Source organism: Ostrinia furnacalis, unplaced genomic scaffold (genome assembly GCF_004193835.3).
Source record: "Ostrinia furnacalis isolate ACB-3 unplaced genomic scaffold, ASM419383v2 OfSCF6215, whole genome shotgun sequence".
In the NCBI taxonomy this organism is placed as follows: domain Eukaryota; kingdom Metazoa; phylum Arthropoda; class Insecta; order Lepidoptera; family Crambidae; genus Ostrinia; species Ostrinia furnacalis.
The window spans coordinates 13,392-32,455 of NW_021136454.1; the positions used below are offsets into that span (position 1 = coordinate 13,392).

At 36.9% G+C, this 19,064-nt stretch overlaps 3 protein-coding genes across 5 annotated transcripts; 2 read left to right on the top strand and 1 right to left on the bottom strand.

The window, feature by feature from the left end:
• Positions 1–286: 286 nt before the first annotated feature.
• LOC114362113 (sodium channel protein Nach) lies at positions 287–5,445 on the top strand. The gene is made up of 10 exons (XM_028317382.1): positions 287–456; positions 1,668–1,746; positions 1,943–2,061; positions 2,452–2,563; positions 3,200–3,369; positions 3,717–3,816; positions 3,979–4,130; positions 4,438–4,562; positions 4,862–5,161; positions 5,261–5,445. Exons 1-10 carry the CDS (start codon positions 287–289, stop codon positions 5,443–5,445), a joined length of 1,512 nt encoding a protein of 503 aa, XP_028173183.1.
• A 576-nt stretch (positions 5,446–6,021) lies between these two features.
• Positions 6,022–12,043, bottom strand: rump (heterogeneous nuclear ribonucleoprotein rumpelstiltskin). 3 transcript variants are annotated; one of them, XM_028317384.1, is made up of 12 exons: positions 11,933–12,043; positions 11,552–11,743; positions 10,825–10,987; positions 10,673–10,751; positions 10,424–10,541; positions 10,183–10,329; positions 9,762–10,106; positions 9,276–9,534; positions 9,091–9,194; positions 8,860–8,995; positions 8,363–8,438; positions 6,022–6,084 (listed from the first exon to the last, which is right to left on the bottom strand). In XM_028317384.1, exons 2-11 carry the CDS (start codon positions 11,735–11,737, stop codon positions 8,383–8,385), a joined length of 1,593 nt encoding a protein of 530 aa, XP_028173185.1. In that variant the 5' UTR covers positions 11,738–11,743; positions 11,933–12,043; the 3' UTR covers positions 6,022–6,084; positions 8,363–8,382. The 3 variants fall into 3 exon arrangements, 2 of the variants coding, with proteins under 2 accessions (XP_028173185.1, XP_028173184.1); XR_003656653.1 differs by lacking the exon at positions 6,022–6,084 and adding an exon at positions 6,938–8,157 and having other exon boundaries at positions 8,258–8,655; positions 8,766–8,995; XM_028317383.1 differs by lacking the exon at positions 6,022–6,084 and adding an exon at positions 6,938–7,932.
• A 735-nt stretch (positions 12,044–12,778) lies between these two features.
• IntS3 (integrator complex subunit 3) lies at positions 12,779–18,733 on the top strand. The gene is made up of 5 exons (XM_028317385.1): positions 12,779–12,990; positions 13,166–15,769; positions 16,140–16,265; positions 17,023–17,151; positions 18,313–18,733. The coding sequence occupies exons 1-5, from the start codon at positions 12,916–12,918 to the stop codon at positions 18,376–18,378; spliced, it is 3,000 nt and encodes a 999-aa protein (XP_028173186.1). The 5' UTR covers positions 12,779–12,915; the 3' UTR covers positions 18,379–18,733.
• The last annotated feature ends 331 nt before the right edge of the window (positions 18,734–19,064 follow it).

Here is a 19,064-nt window from a genome sequence, read left to right on the forward strand (position 1 = left end):
CATAGTTAACGTTAAAATTAGGTGGTGCAACTCACCCTTAGTTAAATAGTCAAATACAAATACAAATCTTTATTGTGAATCATAGCCCTGAAACATCTGCAAGTTATAAAATATCGTATGACCAAAAAATGCAAACAACATTCTTACTCCAATCCTTTTTAACCCAAGGCTCAGAATAACTAATACTAGCGTACCCGAAGGCTATATATTCACACGCAAAGTCATTTGTGTTCATTTTGTGACTCAGAAAACTAGTCATAAGTTATAAACTTATTTATCATTCGTGATGGGCCTAAGAGCGAGGGAAAACAGGCCATTATTCAAGAAGAAACGTGATAATTACGCGAGGAAACTGAGGAAAAAGAAACTAATAAACTATTTAGTGAGTGAGTTAAGAACTTGTACTACCCACGGGCTGCCTTACATTGTAAACAGGGAAATACATTGGGCAGGAAGGTAAACGTTGATACACCATTACGAGCGTACACACGATCAAGTCGGTCGTCCAATTTGCTTGATAGATAGGTACGATTAGGTTTGATTGACTAATTTGCAAAGTATAGATCCCATGCTAATCTATGTGTACCTGCCAAACGTTTATTCTATCCTGCTTGATCGTGTGTAGCGTGAAATAAACAAACTATATTTTATTTATTCCTGTTAAATAAATTGTTATTATGTTATACAGTGTGTCCGGGCATGTAGTGATCAAACTTTAAAGGCGTAATCTATGAACAATTTTATCGATGAAAATACTTCAAATTTGGGGCTTGACCCATTTCTCGAAAAATTACATCGATTTAAGTTTTTAATTTTTAGTTTACACCTCTTCTTTAAAAAACAAGTGAAAGCGTGGGCAGCTTAACATTAATAGGCAAATATTTTATATCGTACGATAGCCAATAAAATTATCTATTAGTAGAAGAAGAAAACAGATACAAATTTCATACATTTTATGGGAGTAAGAATGGATTGAATTAGAAAAATACATAACTTTTTTCACTTCTTTTTCAGTTATTTTCCAACACAAGAAAAACCAGGTCGTTAAGGTGTGTTTTATTTGCATTGTATTATTAGTATTTGAGCTATTCTACAAAACGAATGTAAATTTATTAGTCTACGTCTATTAGTTTCGACGTAATTGTTGAACAAAGATACCCCTTCCCAGCGGAAGGGGTTTTTCTTGTGTTGGAAAATAACTGAAAAAGAAGTGAAAAAAGTAATGTATTTTTCTAATTAAATCCATTCTTACTCCCATAAAATGTATGAAACTTGTGTCTGCTTTCTTCTTTACTAATAGATAATTTTATTGGCTATCGCATGATATAAAATATTTGCCTATTAATGTTAAGCAACCCACGCTTTCAATTGTTTTTTATAGAAGAGGTGTAAACTAAAAATTAAAAACTTAAATCGATGTAATTTTTCGAGAAATGGGTCAGGTCCCAAATTTGAAGTATTTTTATCGATAAAATTGACCCTAGATTTTGCCCTTAAAGTTTGATCACTACAAGCCCGGACACACTGTATAAATCATCAGAGTCCTAACTTTTGACACTAAAACGGTTTTAGTCTAGACTTTAGTGTTAAAATAACATTCTGTCACGTTCAATTTAACACAGTATCCTGGCTCCTGAAGTATTTAGTGATTTATTCTAATATTACAGGACTTTTTGGGCGGTTAACTTTCTACTCGCGGTAACTATTCTTATAGCGTTGTTGGAAACACAGTATTTCAGGTTTACTGTAAGTATTTATTTAATCTTTTTACTTTTTATTTTATTATTTTTACAACTGTTAAATCTTAAAATATGTATTAAATACTATGCCTTATAAACCAAGTTACCAAATTAAAAGCCAATCTGAACTATATGTAGAACGTAGATAATATTGAAATCCAATCTTGATCGAGCAATGTAGAGCAATATAAATTCATTGGCAGACCTCAGCGATCGTCACGAGTGTGGAAATGGACTATTTCAACTGGAACATATCGTACCCCGCCATCACGCTGTGCCCGATGTACAAAATAGAAGACGACGACCTGAATGAACTGGTCAAGTATGATTTTTATAGTTCTTTGGTTTTTGAGCTAGCGTTTATTTTTTAAGCTTTGACCGTAGCTTGATTAAAAAGCTTTTGTATAGCTTGTAAAATTTCTAGGTACCTATACGATTTGCCCATGTGAATTCTTATTATACCTACCAATCTACTTGCATAATCATTACTTACGTTTAAATTCGTTTGCTACGAGTTTATTTTAGTAACTTGTTTTTTTTACCTAACTCCACCCTTTACAACTTATTCTACAATAACATGTACCTAAATGAGACGCACTACCTAGAGACCATATTACTATAATAGATTAGCTTAATGACTGACAAGAGTAATGATTAGATGCACCAATTAATTAACCAATTAATTACCAACGGAATAATGACTTAATTTCAGCGAAACAATGGAAAGCACGGGCGAATACATAGACACGCAGCTGAGAGTGATCACTAGCATCTCCTACGACACAGCAGACATAGTGGATTTTGATAACTTGGATGTTACTTCGGTAGGAAAGTTACACGTAACTTTTAAAATTCCGTGTCTGACTATTTTTACTGCTTTACCTATCTTAGAAAATGAACTTCGAACTCCTCCTATGTTCGTGTAATTTCGTTGCGGGTCCAATGACAGTTTAACTTTCCCCCGGGACAAACTTGACCTTCACTGGTTGGGTTTTTATTGGCGGTCAAGCTGTAGATCCTGGCTACACAGGAGTTGCAGCGGTGGTAACGAGAGGTGGGATTAGTCCCGTGCTTTACCTGTCTAGTGACTAATTCATCATCATCATCCCGCTGCCGCTTGACTATCGTGGTGAGCCCACTTGTAACACAATCATTTAGCTTAGCACGAGGGGCTAACGGGACTATAAGTAATTGCGCAAAATGTAGGTACTCCAGGCGAATAGACTCTACCCCAGGTGGGGTCAACAAAAGGGTTTTTAAGAGTTGAATGAACTCCAAAAATCCAATAAAGTCATGTTAAACTGCCGATATTATAATTAAAATAGCAGTTAGATCTAGATCATCAAATCAGTACTTGTCAATGATAATGTTGTAGCGTCAGTCACGTGCTACTTAATTATTAAAGTAACAAATTAATTAATCAATTAACTAATTAAGTAGATAATGTTCGTGTTTATTAGGTTATAGTTCCATCCGATTACGGAATGCTAGCGGCCATGATGTTCAAGAAGTTCGACAACAATTCCCTGACCACGAGCACCAACTGGCCCATCTCTGTGGAAATCTCTATGACCGAAATGGGAATGTGCCACGTCATCAACTCCAATGTCGCACAACTTGATAATCCTCTGTAAGAAAAAATCTGCAACTTTTTTTTCATCATCATCATCTCAGCCATAGAACGTCCACTGCTGAACATAGGCCTCCCCCACTGCTTTCCATGTTGCCCGGTTGGTAGCGGCCTGCGTCTAGCATCTTCCTGCTACCTTTATGATGTCGTCGGTCCACCACATTGTGTGTGGACGTCCCACCCACGCTGCGTTTTCCGGTACAACTTTTTTACTATTTATTTAAGGTAGTTTTAGGTACAAGTTTTAAATGTGTATAACTATGTAGAACAGCTATCTATTTAAAAATATAAATCATTCTTAAAGATGTTGACGTCTATCTATTAGGTAATCCGTTTTCTTTTTTCAGCAAATGGACAACCGCTAAATATGCAAAAAACAATATTGACCTTTCGGTACATGAACGGGATTTCTTCGTTCAGTTAGTAAATTATGCAGATGTGTATAAGGTACCTTGTACTCGTAATACCTACAATTTATTACCTAATAAGCAAGCCTAATTCTCATCAGGACGAGCTATATTCTGATATAGATAAGTGCCATGAAAAGGGCCTACATACTGATAAAGAATTTAATTAAAAGCTCTTTCATATTTATTTTACGATTTTCAGATTTACATTCATAGCCCAAATGAACTGATACAAACTACTACGCCATCTTATACTTCGAAATTGAATAATTACATAGACTTCGGGGTGAAAGTGTGGAGCACGCGAATATCTCATCGACTAGCAAAATATCCTTTGAGCGTGAGAAAATGCAGGCGAGTAATTAATAATTATAATACAAAATAATAACATTATTCACTACCTAATCATAATTTCAGCATTACAGATGCCGATCTAAAGAATCAAGAGAGCAGGGAAAAATTAAATTATTCGTTCTTCAAATTATCTAATTTTAATTAGCTATTTTCGTAGTACCTCCCTACTGGGGTACCTACTTACTTAATTAGAAAAGTAGCGGAGATATTCGCGAAATCTATTCTATAAATAAAAATACCTACTACATTGTTTAGTCATTGAATCCACCCACAGCTGTAATTACTTACAACTTGCGCTTTTTTTCAGGTTTCTGAATGAACCTATCAGCAAAAGATACCCAGTCTATTCATATACCCACTGCATTATTGAATGCAGAATTAAAATGATACTAGAAATATGTGGGTGCATACCACATTTCTATAAAAGACTAGGCAAGTACTACCTACCTAAGGTATAAAGGCACATGTGCGGAATTCCATTTCGGTTTCCCCGATTAATTCGGAATTTCGAGGGCAGCAAACTATAAAAGAAATTTTAAAACGGAAAGCTGTGATATGGACTTTGATTTTTTATGGATTTTCTCTCTTCCGAAACGGAATTCCGCATGCTTTTAGCCGGTCTTACTATATTCTAGAAATATAGCTACATGAGCAATAAATGAATTATTAATTCGAGTAACAGTGATTCTGTTACTGTTATTGCTAGGTAAGCAATTAAAACTCAATTGCAGATCACGAAAGAGTATGCAACCTAACAGAGCTACCATGCTTCGTCGAGCACAAAACGGAATTTATAAAATTGTCGCTATCTGATGAGAGCTTGTCAAATCTCACTAACAGTAATAGTGCTAACATTCCGAAGTCGCCGAGCGATTGCGGTTGCCTCAACAGCTGCGACACTGATATCTATACCAAAGATCATGAAACCTTTACGCCTCAGGACGATCATAACAGCATGCGAGTTGGTATATCAGCGTATCCCAAGATAAGGATAGTCAAGGATACCATTATCAACTTATACGATATCATCTGTAAGTAATGTGCTCTGATTACAAAATAATTTCGAGGACTGCTTCATAAATAATTATCCTTAATTGATTTTTTATCAATAAAACCTATTTTATTTTTAGTAAGAAGCGGAGGCGTAATTAACTTGTGTATTGGATCATCAGTTATATCGCTAATGGAATTGCTCGTGTTACTACTCAAAGTTTTTTTATTTTATGCACGTGTATTGGCCTCAATGATCATGCGAGCATTTCGTTATATTATTCCTAGAGTTAGAATGTGGACGATGTTCAGAATTAAAAAGTAATTTAAGTAATAAAACAAGTGTTTAAAAATGTTTTTTATTTGTATAAAAAATATAAAAAAAAATAAACGTAATGTATAACTCCATCTTCAACACCACTACTGAGCCACCGACCCGCGTCAGCTCACGATCACTGTAACAAATAAAATAAAATTAGTTTTATCCGACTGGAATGAAAATAAAATGAAGATTGTCTTTATGGCGCAAACGTAAGAAGAAAACAGTTAGGCAAGAATACAGTGTTAAATATTAAAAACAATTACTTCGATATCTTACAAGCTAATAGATATCTTTTATTTTCTAAGTAAGAAAATTATCAAAACTTCTTAAAATATGTATAAATTCATCTGCCTGCTTTTTACCATACATACTATTATAGTATCTATCCTCCTGAAATAAATATGTTATATTACTTTCAGAAAGTAGTAAAATTTCATAAAACTTGAAATTTTTTTTTTTTCATTAAAAAATATATCATGAACAAATTATCTTACCTTCGAAGAGATATCTTGCCATTTGAAAACCATCTTATCATAGAGACATCGGTATGATGACCGAGTCATTGGTTCTTATAATTTCTCTTCATTATCAGTTAACTTTGGCCAAATAGAATCAATCTATTGCCATTATTTCATTGGGAGCCTGAAAAATATTAAAAACTGTTATAAAACCTGTTATCATTGTCGCATCAAGTACGTTGCGTTTAAAATCGGATAAACTGCCGACTGCTAAAACTGGAGACCACCGTCAAGTGACTATGACACCACCACAGTCGCAACCCAAGCAAGAATGCTCTTCTCGACACTAACTCGCTTAGGCGAAAACAGACCGAATCGATGCAACAAATCTTCTCGGCCACTGCGGAACAGAATCACAAGCTGTGGTCAGCAGTGAACGCTTGCAAGTTCCAATGCACGCAGAAGATTTACCGTGTGAAAAGACGGAGGAAAACTGAAGCAACTACAGTGTCTACACAAGATAATAAGGAATAATGACACCCTTTTTGAATCGAAACCCCATGCATGCCCGTCAAAACAAATACAAATCCGTCCGATAACAGATCAACTTACCCTCGGTATTCAAAATTGACTTCGTACAGCAGCGACCGACATCATTGAAGATTTCATCTTCGACAAACGCCTTCTTCTCAATACTAGGAGACTTCGTGGAGCTATTTTTAACAAAGTTTTAGAAGTATGGCACAAGTTATACGGAGAGCGTCTAACCATAACGCCGATATTGTTCGTAATGTGTTTGAAAGTTAAATTAGGGTGCATTAAGATAATTCCTGGCTCGACTTCGAATATAATGTCTAACAGTTAACATTACCACAAACCTTATTACATTTTGTGGCGACTTGGCATCATATTGCCGTGCGCAAGTTTCAACGAAGCCGAATCGACAATATTAGATGCATCATATGGGAACAGTTCATGGAATTTGAGTGACTCATATTGCAGATCCACCTTCGTATGAATTGCTGCTTATTTTTGCAGTGCAGATATCGCTAAAATCGGTTTCAATCGACCACAGATAAAAGGAATAAACGCTCTCATCTTCTCTGTGACTTGCAACTACAGACTACGCCTCGTTACCAGCAACTGTATTCATTCTGACTAATGATTTTTGCAAGCAGAACTCGACGTATAATTTGTTGGATGGACGCAACTGGCTTAGATGCTGTGCAATAACTGACATTTACTCCGAAGCCTCGCTTATCGGTGATCTAAAATCGGAGAACAACCAACACAATTCAGATTTAGTTGTGACTGCATTCCCACGTTTTAATCAATCTGTGACTCTCCAACAAACTTTAGTCGCAGCCAATAATAACAAAATAATACGATTTCGTTGAAGCCGATTGCAATAAATATAACAAATGACATCGATGGCTTTCCTCCATACGAATCTCTGTATGAGGCGATGTTAGATAATAATTTGAACTCGCATGTTATTAATAATAACAACACAAATAAGGATGTTCTTCGATTACCTACTGTGACGTGTTGAAACGCAAAACATATTTTACCCGACTGCGCATAATCAGGAAGCCTATTCTGATACAAAAAAATTACCTAAACCGATACAGCTACTGGTTACACTACCTAAAAATGCTATATGGTGTGATAAAATTGATACCGAAAATGTACACATAAGTCGACTTGGCGTACTATTCGGATAGCTTTCCCAAATTCTTTGCATCTCCTTTAGGTAACATAATAACAACTACAACTTCAATTTAAGTTAGAACGTCTCAAACTTAGTTCAAGGAATTTATTAATCTTAATCATTGGATGTACAGAAACATTAAGACACTTATTCTACTTTATCCTAAGATACAAATGTCGATAGATTGAAATCAACCAGAAGAATAATGTAGGAATTGTAGAGTATACGTTACATCGAGAAAGACTTAAAAACGAAGGTGAAATCCAGGCAGCAGAGTTTTTAGACAGAGCCCACTACAGACCGACTTCAAACCTCATATTCCTGAAAACACAAAACATAACAATTTCACTATTTTATTTTATGACACCAGATTTTTGGACACCTATCATCTCATGTAATCGAATTGGTTCCGTTGATAACACAATTTAATACAAAAAAGGAAATACAATGGGAAGACTTATCGCCGAAAGTTTTTATTTTATGGTGCCAAACAGGGACATGACCAACTGAATAACAGAAATTCAATTCATTACTTTTAATGGCAATTTTAATTTTGTATTTAGTAATAACTGTGAGGTTCCAAACCATAGATATGAAGTTTCGAAAGATTGTAATATAACGTCATGAATGGTAACGGTAAAAACCAATAACGTTTTTGAATGCAAGACAATGGCCATAGAATTTTCCTACTGCAAGAAAGTCAAAGACGATCTACGAATCCAATGTCAAAAAGTAACAGAAATCTACTAACCTCAAGGTTCCACTGATGTTTTAGAAGTAGCGAACATCAATGGTTCTGCCGTCGATACGGGTCCTGTCGAACATTTCTGTTAGTTTGGTGTAAGAAAACCATTATTGTAACACAATTTGGCATTAAAACCATTTCTGTCTAAGGAAAAGATCAGATATTACATCTCTTAGGTAACTTTCTTTCTAGAAGGACATTAGACTTAGGTAAAATTGTCGAAAAAGTTTATCTTTTTCAGAAGAAAAAAAAACTTTCGTGAAGGAAATAAGTGTCTACGTAACTACATTCGAGCCCTGTAGGCCTAAGATGCGCGCCGTGATAACTTTTATCGACGTCAAAATGTATGGGCAAAATCGATAAAATGGCGTGATAACCGCTTATCGCGGCGCGCATCTTAGGCCTACAGGTTTGGACTCTATAATCAGTTTATGCCAGCCTTATCATGAATTTGCAAATGAATTGCACTTGTGTTGTTTTATAATAATAATTTTAAAGGATACTGATAGCTCTGTCGGCGTCCCACTCTTTATGGAAGCGAACGATGGCGGTATCTGGAGCCGTCATTTCTGCAAACTTGACGTCTCCACACTCGCTGAATTTCTCACGGATCAGCTGCCATGTTACTGTAGGTGGAAGCTAAAAGAACAATGATCATTTAATCAATTTTATATCAATAAATTTCCTTAAGTATCTCACAAGCTTTAGATAAAATCAAAAGACATGAAACTTACATTGGTTATGATAACCATATCAGAGGGTTTGTCCCTTTGCTGGACACCTGAATCGCGATTGTAACCTTGGTTTGTTACAGATACTCCCAGTGGCCTGTTTGAACCTAAAACATGTGCAATTTTTAGAAAATAAGAACTTTGTTACCATTGACATAGATGACATATTCAGAATAAATTATAAGTACCAGAAAGAGGTCCACTGTTCATGCTTGTATTGTTGCCCAGCACACTGGTAGTCAAGCCAGAGTTACTCATGTTATTCATGTTGTTCATGTTGTTCATGCTGTTCATTACGCTTGAACCAAGGTCAGTGTTTGCCAGAGTCAGAGCATTGGTGTTCACATTTGCGGCTTGCGCGGTAAGAACTGTTGCCAAGTCGTTTGCTGTCAGTCCCTGCTGCAGCAACTGATTTTGAAGAGCTCCTAAGCCAGTCAGTCCTAAAGCCTGGAAGTATAATAAATATTGTTAATGTTGGTCAATGCAAAAAGTCGATTTTTTACTGCATTTACATGCCCTTATTTTCAATCAGGGGAATCTCAGATAACAAAACAAAAAAACATAATCAAACTGATCAGAATGGTGGAAGGCAAAGTAACTTTGTCAATGTACCAGAAAATATTTAGTTTAGAGCAGTATGTGAAAATATTAGTGATCAGAAGTCATAACCATACCTGGAGTCCTAGGTTTCCACCCAATGCAGAACCGGTATTCAATGAGTTGGTGGACAGACCAGAGCCCAAGCCATTCAAAGCGACACTAGCTGCTGTCGGCACAGCACCCAACACTCCTGTGCTCAACGGTGCATTAGTGTTGGCCAAACTCAAGTTATTAGTTGTTGACGTCTGTTGCAGGTTTCTAGCAACGTCTCTCAGAGGTTCTCCATTAGGTCCCAAACCAAGACCAATGCCTTTCAGACCTTCAGGTAGCCTGAACTCGGTCTTATCAGATAGTCCCCTGTCCATGCGGACTGTCATCCTCCTATCATACAGCATTTGCTTGTCAAACATAGATATGGCCTGAAAAAATTACATATTCTCAGTAATTCAAAATGTAATACTTTAGGAGCAGTTGTAATATTATAATACTATGTACCTGAACTGCCTCCACTGGATGGTCATATTCAATAACTGCAAATCCCCTGCTATTACCATCTTTGTCAACCGCCAAGTCAATATTCCTTACTTTACCAGCCATTTTATAGATTTCCTTGATTTTAGCTCTGTCTGCTTTGTAGTCCAACTATTAAAAAAAAATAGTAAATGAGAAGATATGCCTTGTTTTGTATTTATTATTAAAGTAAAAAAAGATTTAAAAAATTTAAGTAAGTACTCACATTAGCTACAAAAACTTTCTTTACAAGTGGTGGTTGTACATTGATGGAGTCCAAAAACTGAAGACTAAGTCCATATGTGTTGAAATTCTCTGGTTCCCTTGGCTTGTTCATATTCCATCTGTAAGTTTACATTTTAGGTGTAAGTTAAATTAAACCTAAATAGAAATAAGTAGCTAGCTTAGCAATGTTACAGGAAATAACATCATTTGATGCTAATAGCAATAAATAAGGAAATACACACACACATACCCATCTTTGTCATCTCTATTATTTCTTCCACCACCACCACCTGTGGACCTTGACGAGTTAAGCCTGTTGCGCTCATTGCCTAAAACAAATTGCCATTACAAACATTGATTTGTGGAAAATTAGAGAAAAATTATAATGTCTCTGATACCCACCAGTTTCTTCTTTCAAAACTAGTTTCCTCCCATTCAGTTCATATCTGTGCATGACAAACAGAGCTTTCTTCATTGCTTCAGAGTTTGTGAACTCAACTACCCCACATCCTCTTGGTTTTCCATTCTCATCATTGAATAACTCCACATAAGCTACATCTCCCACCTGGAAATAAAAGTTGAAGAGTTTTAATTAAACATTTTGGAAATAAATAACAATGATGCAAGGGTTTCTGTTATAATAATTATAGTGCTATCAGTCACTAATGCAAAAAATAAAGACAAATAAGGCCACACGCCGCCTGTACACCCCAACTAGCACCTTTCGTAATGAAGTTAATACTCCTTCAAGTATACATTGAGCAGTTATGAACAAAATGAAGAATTCTCCATCCAGTGTGACAAATCATTAAACTAGTTTTTTGCTTTATCATCAATGTTTTTCTCTTTCAATAAATCTTTATTATCATTTGGTTGCTAACAGGTTATAGGCCCTCCAGCAAGAGATTAACAATGATGGATGCAGCAAATTGTACTTCTCAATTTTACATTTATTGATCCAGTAAAGCAGATCCTGCCCTCTGACCCCTTTTGGTTTAACAGGGTGTTAGGGAAATCGATAACCTATTGATCTAACTAAAATTTAAATCTCTGCTATCGTCATTCGCATTGCTGATCTCTACATTGACCTAAGCTGCGCATTAACAGGGTACAGTGGAAAAACACAAACCTTTTCCTTGAATAAGTCTTTCAACTCCGTCCAACGAAACTCATAGGGTATGTTTGAAACAAACAAGCGTTTTCCTTCCGGACGATCTCGATCATTAGACCGGTCGCGTGTAGCATCTGAGAATCTTGATGGTCGGTCTCCACGCCTTGATCGGTCACGGTCTTTTTCCCTTTGTTGATTTTCCATCTTGATCTAAAATTAAACAGGGCTGCTTTATCCGTCTATTTAAGGCTTCCATGCGCCAAATAAACAATTTTGTTTATCACAATTTTAAGGAACTTGCCGGCTACACACACAGGAACTGTTTTTGGTGAAAAACAGTACCTAGGTGGATAGAAAATAATTTCACTTAATTTTGTTATTTACGGAATGCAAATCTACCTGTTTTAGAAGTGTTTGGTAATACTAAATCCTAAATCCTTTGAATTACAAAAGTCGCACGAAGGCGAAGCAACAACAAATTGATTGCACTTCAACAAAATGGCGAATTTGTCGACGAAGACAAGTGTTCCGGTTCCGGTCACAGATTAGCTATAAACTCACAGACAGACTGTGGATGATGACTTGGCTGAAAACCTTTAGACACCACACTACCCAAAGTGAATATAATTTTTCCATTTCCACAGCGCGGCAATGTTTGATTGATCGGATCTCCAGCGCTTGTTTTGCCCTACACAATTAACAAAAACATGTCAACATATTAAGCTTTGTTAAATGTTGAGAGGTTTTTATTGATTGTGTAGGGAGAGCACATGCTTCTAATAACAAAGATGAGGTTTTTATCTGTAATTTTATTATGTAAAATGTGAGAAAGTTAGTGCAATGGGGCGGAGCCGCGATAAAATGTCTAGACCGCGTCTAGCTCGGATAATAACCCGCTATATGAAAGGCAAAGCCTCAAATCATAATCCAATGGTTCCCTTGGGCCAGTGGGTAGGTATGCAAGTTCATGCATTTCCTGCCTGAAGAAAAAAAAAGGAAAATATTTAAAAAAAAAATTTTTCTTAGGCACGCACGACACGACACTGCCTATTCAGTTTACAGCTTTTATTCTATAATTTTTATAAAAATTAAGTTTTGTAAGCTGATTAAACTGATTTTGAAATAAAAGTTTCGTTAAGTTTTAATTAAATTTAATAACAAAAATTGTGAACTTATTTATATGTAAATAACGAAACGTTTTTTGGACTAAAGCTCCATCTGGTGGTGACATGAAACTTTTTGTTTGATCCACGATGACATACTCACACATTCATGATTTTGATTGTGTTGCTTCATAAATATTTTTCGCCTACGATAGCCATGCAGGGGACAACCTGTGTTCGATTTTTATTAAAATAAGTAGATATAATAATTTACAAATTATGGAGCAGGGCAAATCTAATTCACCTAGATTATTCGTGTGCACCGCCATAGAAAACAAGGATGAAATAGAAGAGGTACTGTCTACAATTTCGCAGTTTCCCAACAAAGAATCGTTTAGTCAGCCATGTACAACCGCACTTTCCCATATCGACCGTAGCGGCGCTGGTGTTCCACTAGCGCGAAAGTTCAATTTGCATCAAGTTTGATAACTTGGTAACTTTAGCTCATGTGTGATTTCCCATTTTTCAGAGGTACGAGAGAGCTTACAACTATGTCCACTCTCTGGTGGCTGACTGCAGCGAGAAGGAAGCTCACGATGCTCTCAATAATGCAGTGTGCAAAAACCATGAAGATGTATCACTTGGGCTACTCATGTCCATTCTAACGGAGCCTCATAATGCTACCAAGGGCTATAGAGACCTTACTCTCATCACCAGAGATGGTCTCACATGTGTGCTCAACAATTTGACAAATCTGATCTTAGAAAGGTATTTAAAATTTCAAGATACAACTCGAAATCAACTTTTATGGCTTATTAAGGAAATGATAAGAAATGCAGTTACTGGAGTTGATAGTGTGTGTTGGAATCTGATGCGTTATGCATCTGGAGGCGATATCTCTCCTAAAAACATAATCTTAGTGGAATCTCTACTGGACATTTACATTGAAAATAGAGCTTGGCTTGACAAATTCCCAGTGCTTATTTGTATGGTTGTGTACACATACTTGAGGTTGATAGAAGACCACAACATACCACAACTGATGAACCTACGACAGAAAGAAGTCAATTTTGTGATTGCATTGATAAGGGAAAGGTTTGCAGATGTTTTGTCTTTGGGCAGAGATTTGGTACGTTTACTCCAGAATGTTGCTCGCATACCGGAATTTAGTCAACTTTGGCAAGATATATTGACTAATCCAAAAACGTTGTGTCCAACTTTCACCAATGTTTTGCAACTCCTTCAAACTAGAACATCACGCAGGTATTTACAATCCAGACTAACACCTGATATGGAAAGAAAACTAGTTTTTTTGACGTCACAAGTACGGTTTGGCCATCACAAAAAGTATCAAGAATGGTTTCAGAGACAATATCTAGCAACTCCAGAATCACAATCTCTCAGAAGTGATATGATTAGATTCATTGTTGGTGTAATACATCCAACGAATGAATTGCTCTGTTCAGATATCATTCCAAGGTGGGCTGTGATTGGTTGGCTACTTACAACATGCACATCTAATGTTGCTGCATCCAATGCAAAGCTTGCTCTTTTCTACGATTGGTTGTTCTATGATCCCGAAAAGGACAATATCATGAATATAGAGCCAGCCATTCTGGTCATGCATAATTCAATGCGGTCACATCCAGCCGTTACAGCCACTTTACTAGACTTTCTGTGTCGAATCATTCCAAATTTCTATCCTCCTTATGCTGACAAAGTTAGACAAGGAATTTTTAATTCATTGCAACAAATTATTGAAAAGAGAGTGTTGCCTAATTTACAACCATTATTCGATTCACCTAAATTAGACAGAGAACTGCGCACAACTGTAAGAGAAACATTCAAAGAGTTCTGCAGTAACGGTAATGGTGAAGGCGTTTCTGGATTACGTGATGATAATAATGAAGAACTACCCCGCGGAGGCCCTGATGAGCCGGCATTTTCTGATGACGAGGACGACCCACCGCCAGTCATAGCAGAAGATACAGATGACGACGATCTCCCGTTGTCAGAAGTCCGAGCTCGAGAGCGTCCTGAGCTGGCCGCAGCGTTGCCGCTAATCTTGAGGCCGCTCGCCGAAACTCTATTAGACGAACGTACTGCTGCTGCGGCCACTGCTCTACTTAACGCCTGTAGTGCACCGATGCCTACGCCTACCGCTCTTGCCGACCTCTTCACGGCTGCTATACAAGATTTACCTCCTCTTCGCACCAGTCGCAGTCCCAGTCCCGCGGAAATGGATGCTGCTTTAAATTCTCCAATATTTTCCATGTTCACTTTTCTGAGAGGCACCGGCGAGGGAGCAGAAGCTAGACGAAAACTCGTATTAGAAACATTCAAGGAAATCCACGCTCAAAACACTTTCCACAGTGTGGGATTTTATTTACTGTTTTATTTAAAAGTTGGATACGAACGTGAGCGTCGCTCAGAACGAGACGGGGCTAAAAGAAGGAATATTAAATTCAAAGCAGACTTATACAAAGAGTATTGTAGCTACTTGGAGCTCAAACTCGGAGATAGTTTAGCTACCGATTTTGAGACGAGTCAGGAGTGTGATGCAAATGTTCTGGTGTGGCTGATACCAGATGTTTACCGAGAATTCAAGGACCAGGCTCAAAACCACATAAGGTTATTGCATGCTATTGTCTCGACGCTGGACGCGGGTCAGCTTCAAAGGTTGGTGTGTCTGACGCTCCAGGGCAATCTCATGATGTTCAAATCCGACGATATCACCACAATGCTGTCCACCAGCCTTGGTTGGGAAACGTTCGAACAATATTGTCTTTGGCAACTTCTTACCGCGCACGATATATCTGTCGAGGACGTCTTGCCTATCATACCCAAACTCTCATACAAAGACCACGCCGAAGCGCTGACATCAGTTCTATTGATGCTGAAGCAGGAAAGGCCAACAGCGGACGTGCTACGACAGTTATTCTGTAGAGACGTTGACGAAGAGGATACATTTGTTGTGTCAACTTTATTATATTGGTGTCAAGATTATGAAGATAAAGTTGGAGATATGCTTTCGGTGTTACTGAGCACGCGATACCCTGGAACGAGTCCCAATAAGCGAAAACGCCCTGGAAAACACAGCATACCGCCTAACGCCCCACCTTCAGCTGAATTGGTAAGCAATTTTTGAAACCTACTAAATTATTTATCCCTTAATTTCTTAGTGAGCTGCCACACTGGCGGATTACAAAAGCGTTTTCAAAGCGGAGCGGCGACGCAGCGAAAATGCTTGTAATCCGCCAATGTGGCAAGGCCCTTAATATGCCAATGGCTTTATTTAACTTATCATAGGTAATGTAGTTATGTTAAGCCAGTGAATCTGCTTTTCCCTGTTATTAATAATAATGTTTAGCAATTAACTTCTATGAACAGTTAACAGGAAAATGTGCTTTAATGTAAACATGAACCCAAAAGTTCGAACTAACGAACGCCTATAGCGACACTCGATGGTCGATGTTAACGAAGAGTATTAAAATCTTTTACAGGTCCTTGGTCACTTGGAACAAATGAGAGTACACTGCGTGGAACAAGATGATATGTCAATTTTCAACATGGAATGTATGCAGAAAGCTTTACAACAAGCACAGTCGAATAGTAGTGATAGTCTAAGGGTGAGTAACTGAGTAACTATGAGTAACTATGCCATGTACTGATATTGTGTACGGCAATGTTTAACGGCAAATAAGCCTAGGCGTAGACCACCAACTATTAAGTAGTCGGCCGATAGTTGGGACCGATTTTAATTTGTATGAAAATAAAATCAGTGTAATGTGCGCACTTCCACACATTGTCATGTCCATACTGATTAACAGCCCGACCCAACTATCGTCCAACTAAAAGTCAGTGGTCTGCGACTAGGCTAAAGCTAAGAAACATTGACATAGCTGTATTCTAGGTAGATTAAAACTAACTAAGCCGTGTGGTGACGGCAGAGTAGAATACATTTGTCACCAACCCCTACTCTTCCCGCGGGTGTCGTAAGAGGCGACTTAGGGACTACACATCAAACAGAGAATGGGCAGCAGCGCTCTCTGAAAAACATCAATCTTTTAAACTGCGATCTCCAACCCGCCTGCCTAGCGTGGAGATTATGGCAAAACCCTCCACTATAGTGGAGGAGGCTCATAGTCCAGCAGTGGACTGTAAAGGGCTGTTGATGATTTACAAAATTGTCACTTTCCATTGGCGCGGACCATATTTAAAATAACATTAAATAATAAATAATTGTCATTTTGTTAATTGACAAACAAAAAGGCATCGCAAAGTTCATTATTTAGATGTTAATTAGATAATATTAATTTGATAATAGCCATTTGGAATGGAAGTAATCGCGAAAATAATAATGCACTGTTGTTTTTCTCTTTTCAGAAACAGTATAGCGAATTATTTACTTTAGCATGGGAAGACGAATTACCAATTTCAAGGCGCGCTAGAAAATTAGTCTCAAATTCGTTGCCTATCAACCAGAATTTACATTCATCAAATGACGACAGTGAGGTATGTAATATTTTAATAATTTATTAACCATTATGATAAGTAACTTGTTGAGTTAGGAACTTGGACTCTATGTTTTATAAATAATGGATGTGATTCCCAAGTACTTATACCAACGTTGCGTCGACCGCCTGGCCTCCCCAGACTACTTTACCAGAGGTCGCAGGTTCGATTCCTGCACAGCACAATACAAGCAGAGAAATTTATCGGATTACTAATGTTTGGCCAAAAAACGTTTCCCAAATTATCACATCGCAAACAACGTTTCGCAAATTTTCATTTGGCAAAGCAACTTATTGCAAACTTTTAATTCGCAAATGTTTTTTTTGGCATATTATTGTTTAGCAAATTATTGTTTGGCAAAGTATGGTTTGCCAAATGTTTCATTAGGCAAAAATATTTCACGATAAACTATTTACAAAATAATTTGATTGGTGCATAGAATGGTATACAAATTAGCTTGTGGTTATTATTTTGTTTAGTGGGTAGTTAATATAAAATTTGTTATACATTAATTTCCTTATTTCAATCTTTGTATCGAAATTTCCATATGATTCATTAACAATAGAGGTGATTCTAGCGCTCGGCGGCCGCTGCCGCGGCACGCTTCGCTCGCCTTCGCGCATTAAGGGTCACTGTTCTAACCTAACCTAACCTACTATTTTCTGCAATACCTACTTTTTGCAACCATACTATTTTCTACAATGTTTTACATAAAATTATTGTGAAAACCATGATCATGTGCCTTATGCTTTGATTTGTGGGTAACGGTGGGTAAGTATGTGAAGTGTCAATTTGACCAAACAAATTATTTGGGATATAATATTTGGCAACATAAAACATTTGCTATATAAACATTTGCCAAGTAAAATTTGGCCAAGTGATAATTTGACCAAATGAATTAGTTGCGAAAAGTACAGTTGCTAAAAGTTCATTTGGGAAATGAAACTTTGGCGATAAGTTGTTTGCGAAGTGAAATTTGGCGAAAAGTAATTTGGCCAAACGGAAGGATACCAAGTTTATCTCTTAGAAGGTATCAGAAAACGGTTTTATTCCAGTATACGCAGATACGTGCCAAATTGGAAAAGTTTAGTTATTTTAATAAACTCGCCCTTTTTGTTATGTCACCTAAATTTTAACTAAAGGGGTGTTCTTTTTTTCAAGGAGGAAGATTTCGTCAAGCCAAAACAAGCAAAACGTCGGAAGAAGGCAATTTCAGACAGCGATTGACATATCTCATGTAAAAAGGATCGGTAATTTTAAACACCATCAGCAAATTGTAGTGTGGGACATAGGAGGTTAAACACCAAAGTGCAACTCTACAATACAATAAATATAGTATTGTGTAATACATAATAATTGTTTGTTACCTTATGTTATTATTCAGGTGCAATTCCAAGAATGGTACCTTTGTTCGACGGTATAAGTTTGCCTTTGTTTATGTACATTTTTAATTTAGTATATGTTGTCTTATTTCCATAGAATAATTACGAAATGTCAGTAGTTGGCGATAATGTTTTATGAATAATAATTGTCTATCGATTATTAATATTAATTTAAATGGCTTAGGAACTACTTATAATAACAGTAACAAGGATTAAGGTAAATGTGTTATATTGCTTTATGCCATGTCACCAACCGAGTTTGATAATAATGAGTGCTCTTTACTTGCATACAATTAGGGCGGCCATATACTAGCCGTTTGGGCAGTTACTCAACTTGCACAGTCCGCTCGAGTAGTCATTGTCAACTGTTTTTTAAATTAAGAGCGTTGTCACATTTTTCGNATTTTTTTAAATTTAATTTTTTAATTGAGTAGTAATATATAATAATCAAACAACAAACTCGTAAATTGCATTCCTATTTAAATTAGTTATTTACGGAAAACATGATTTTAGGTTTAACTTGCTACAATA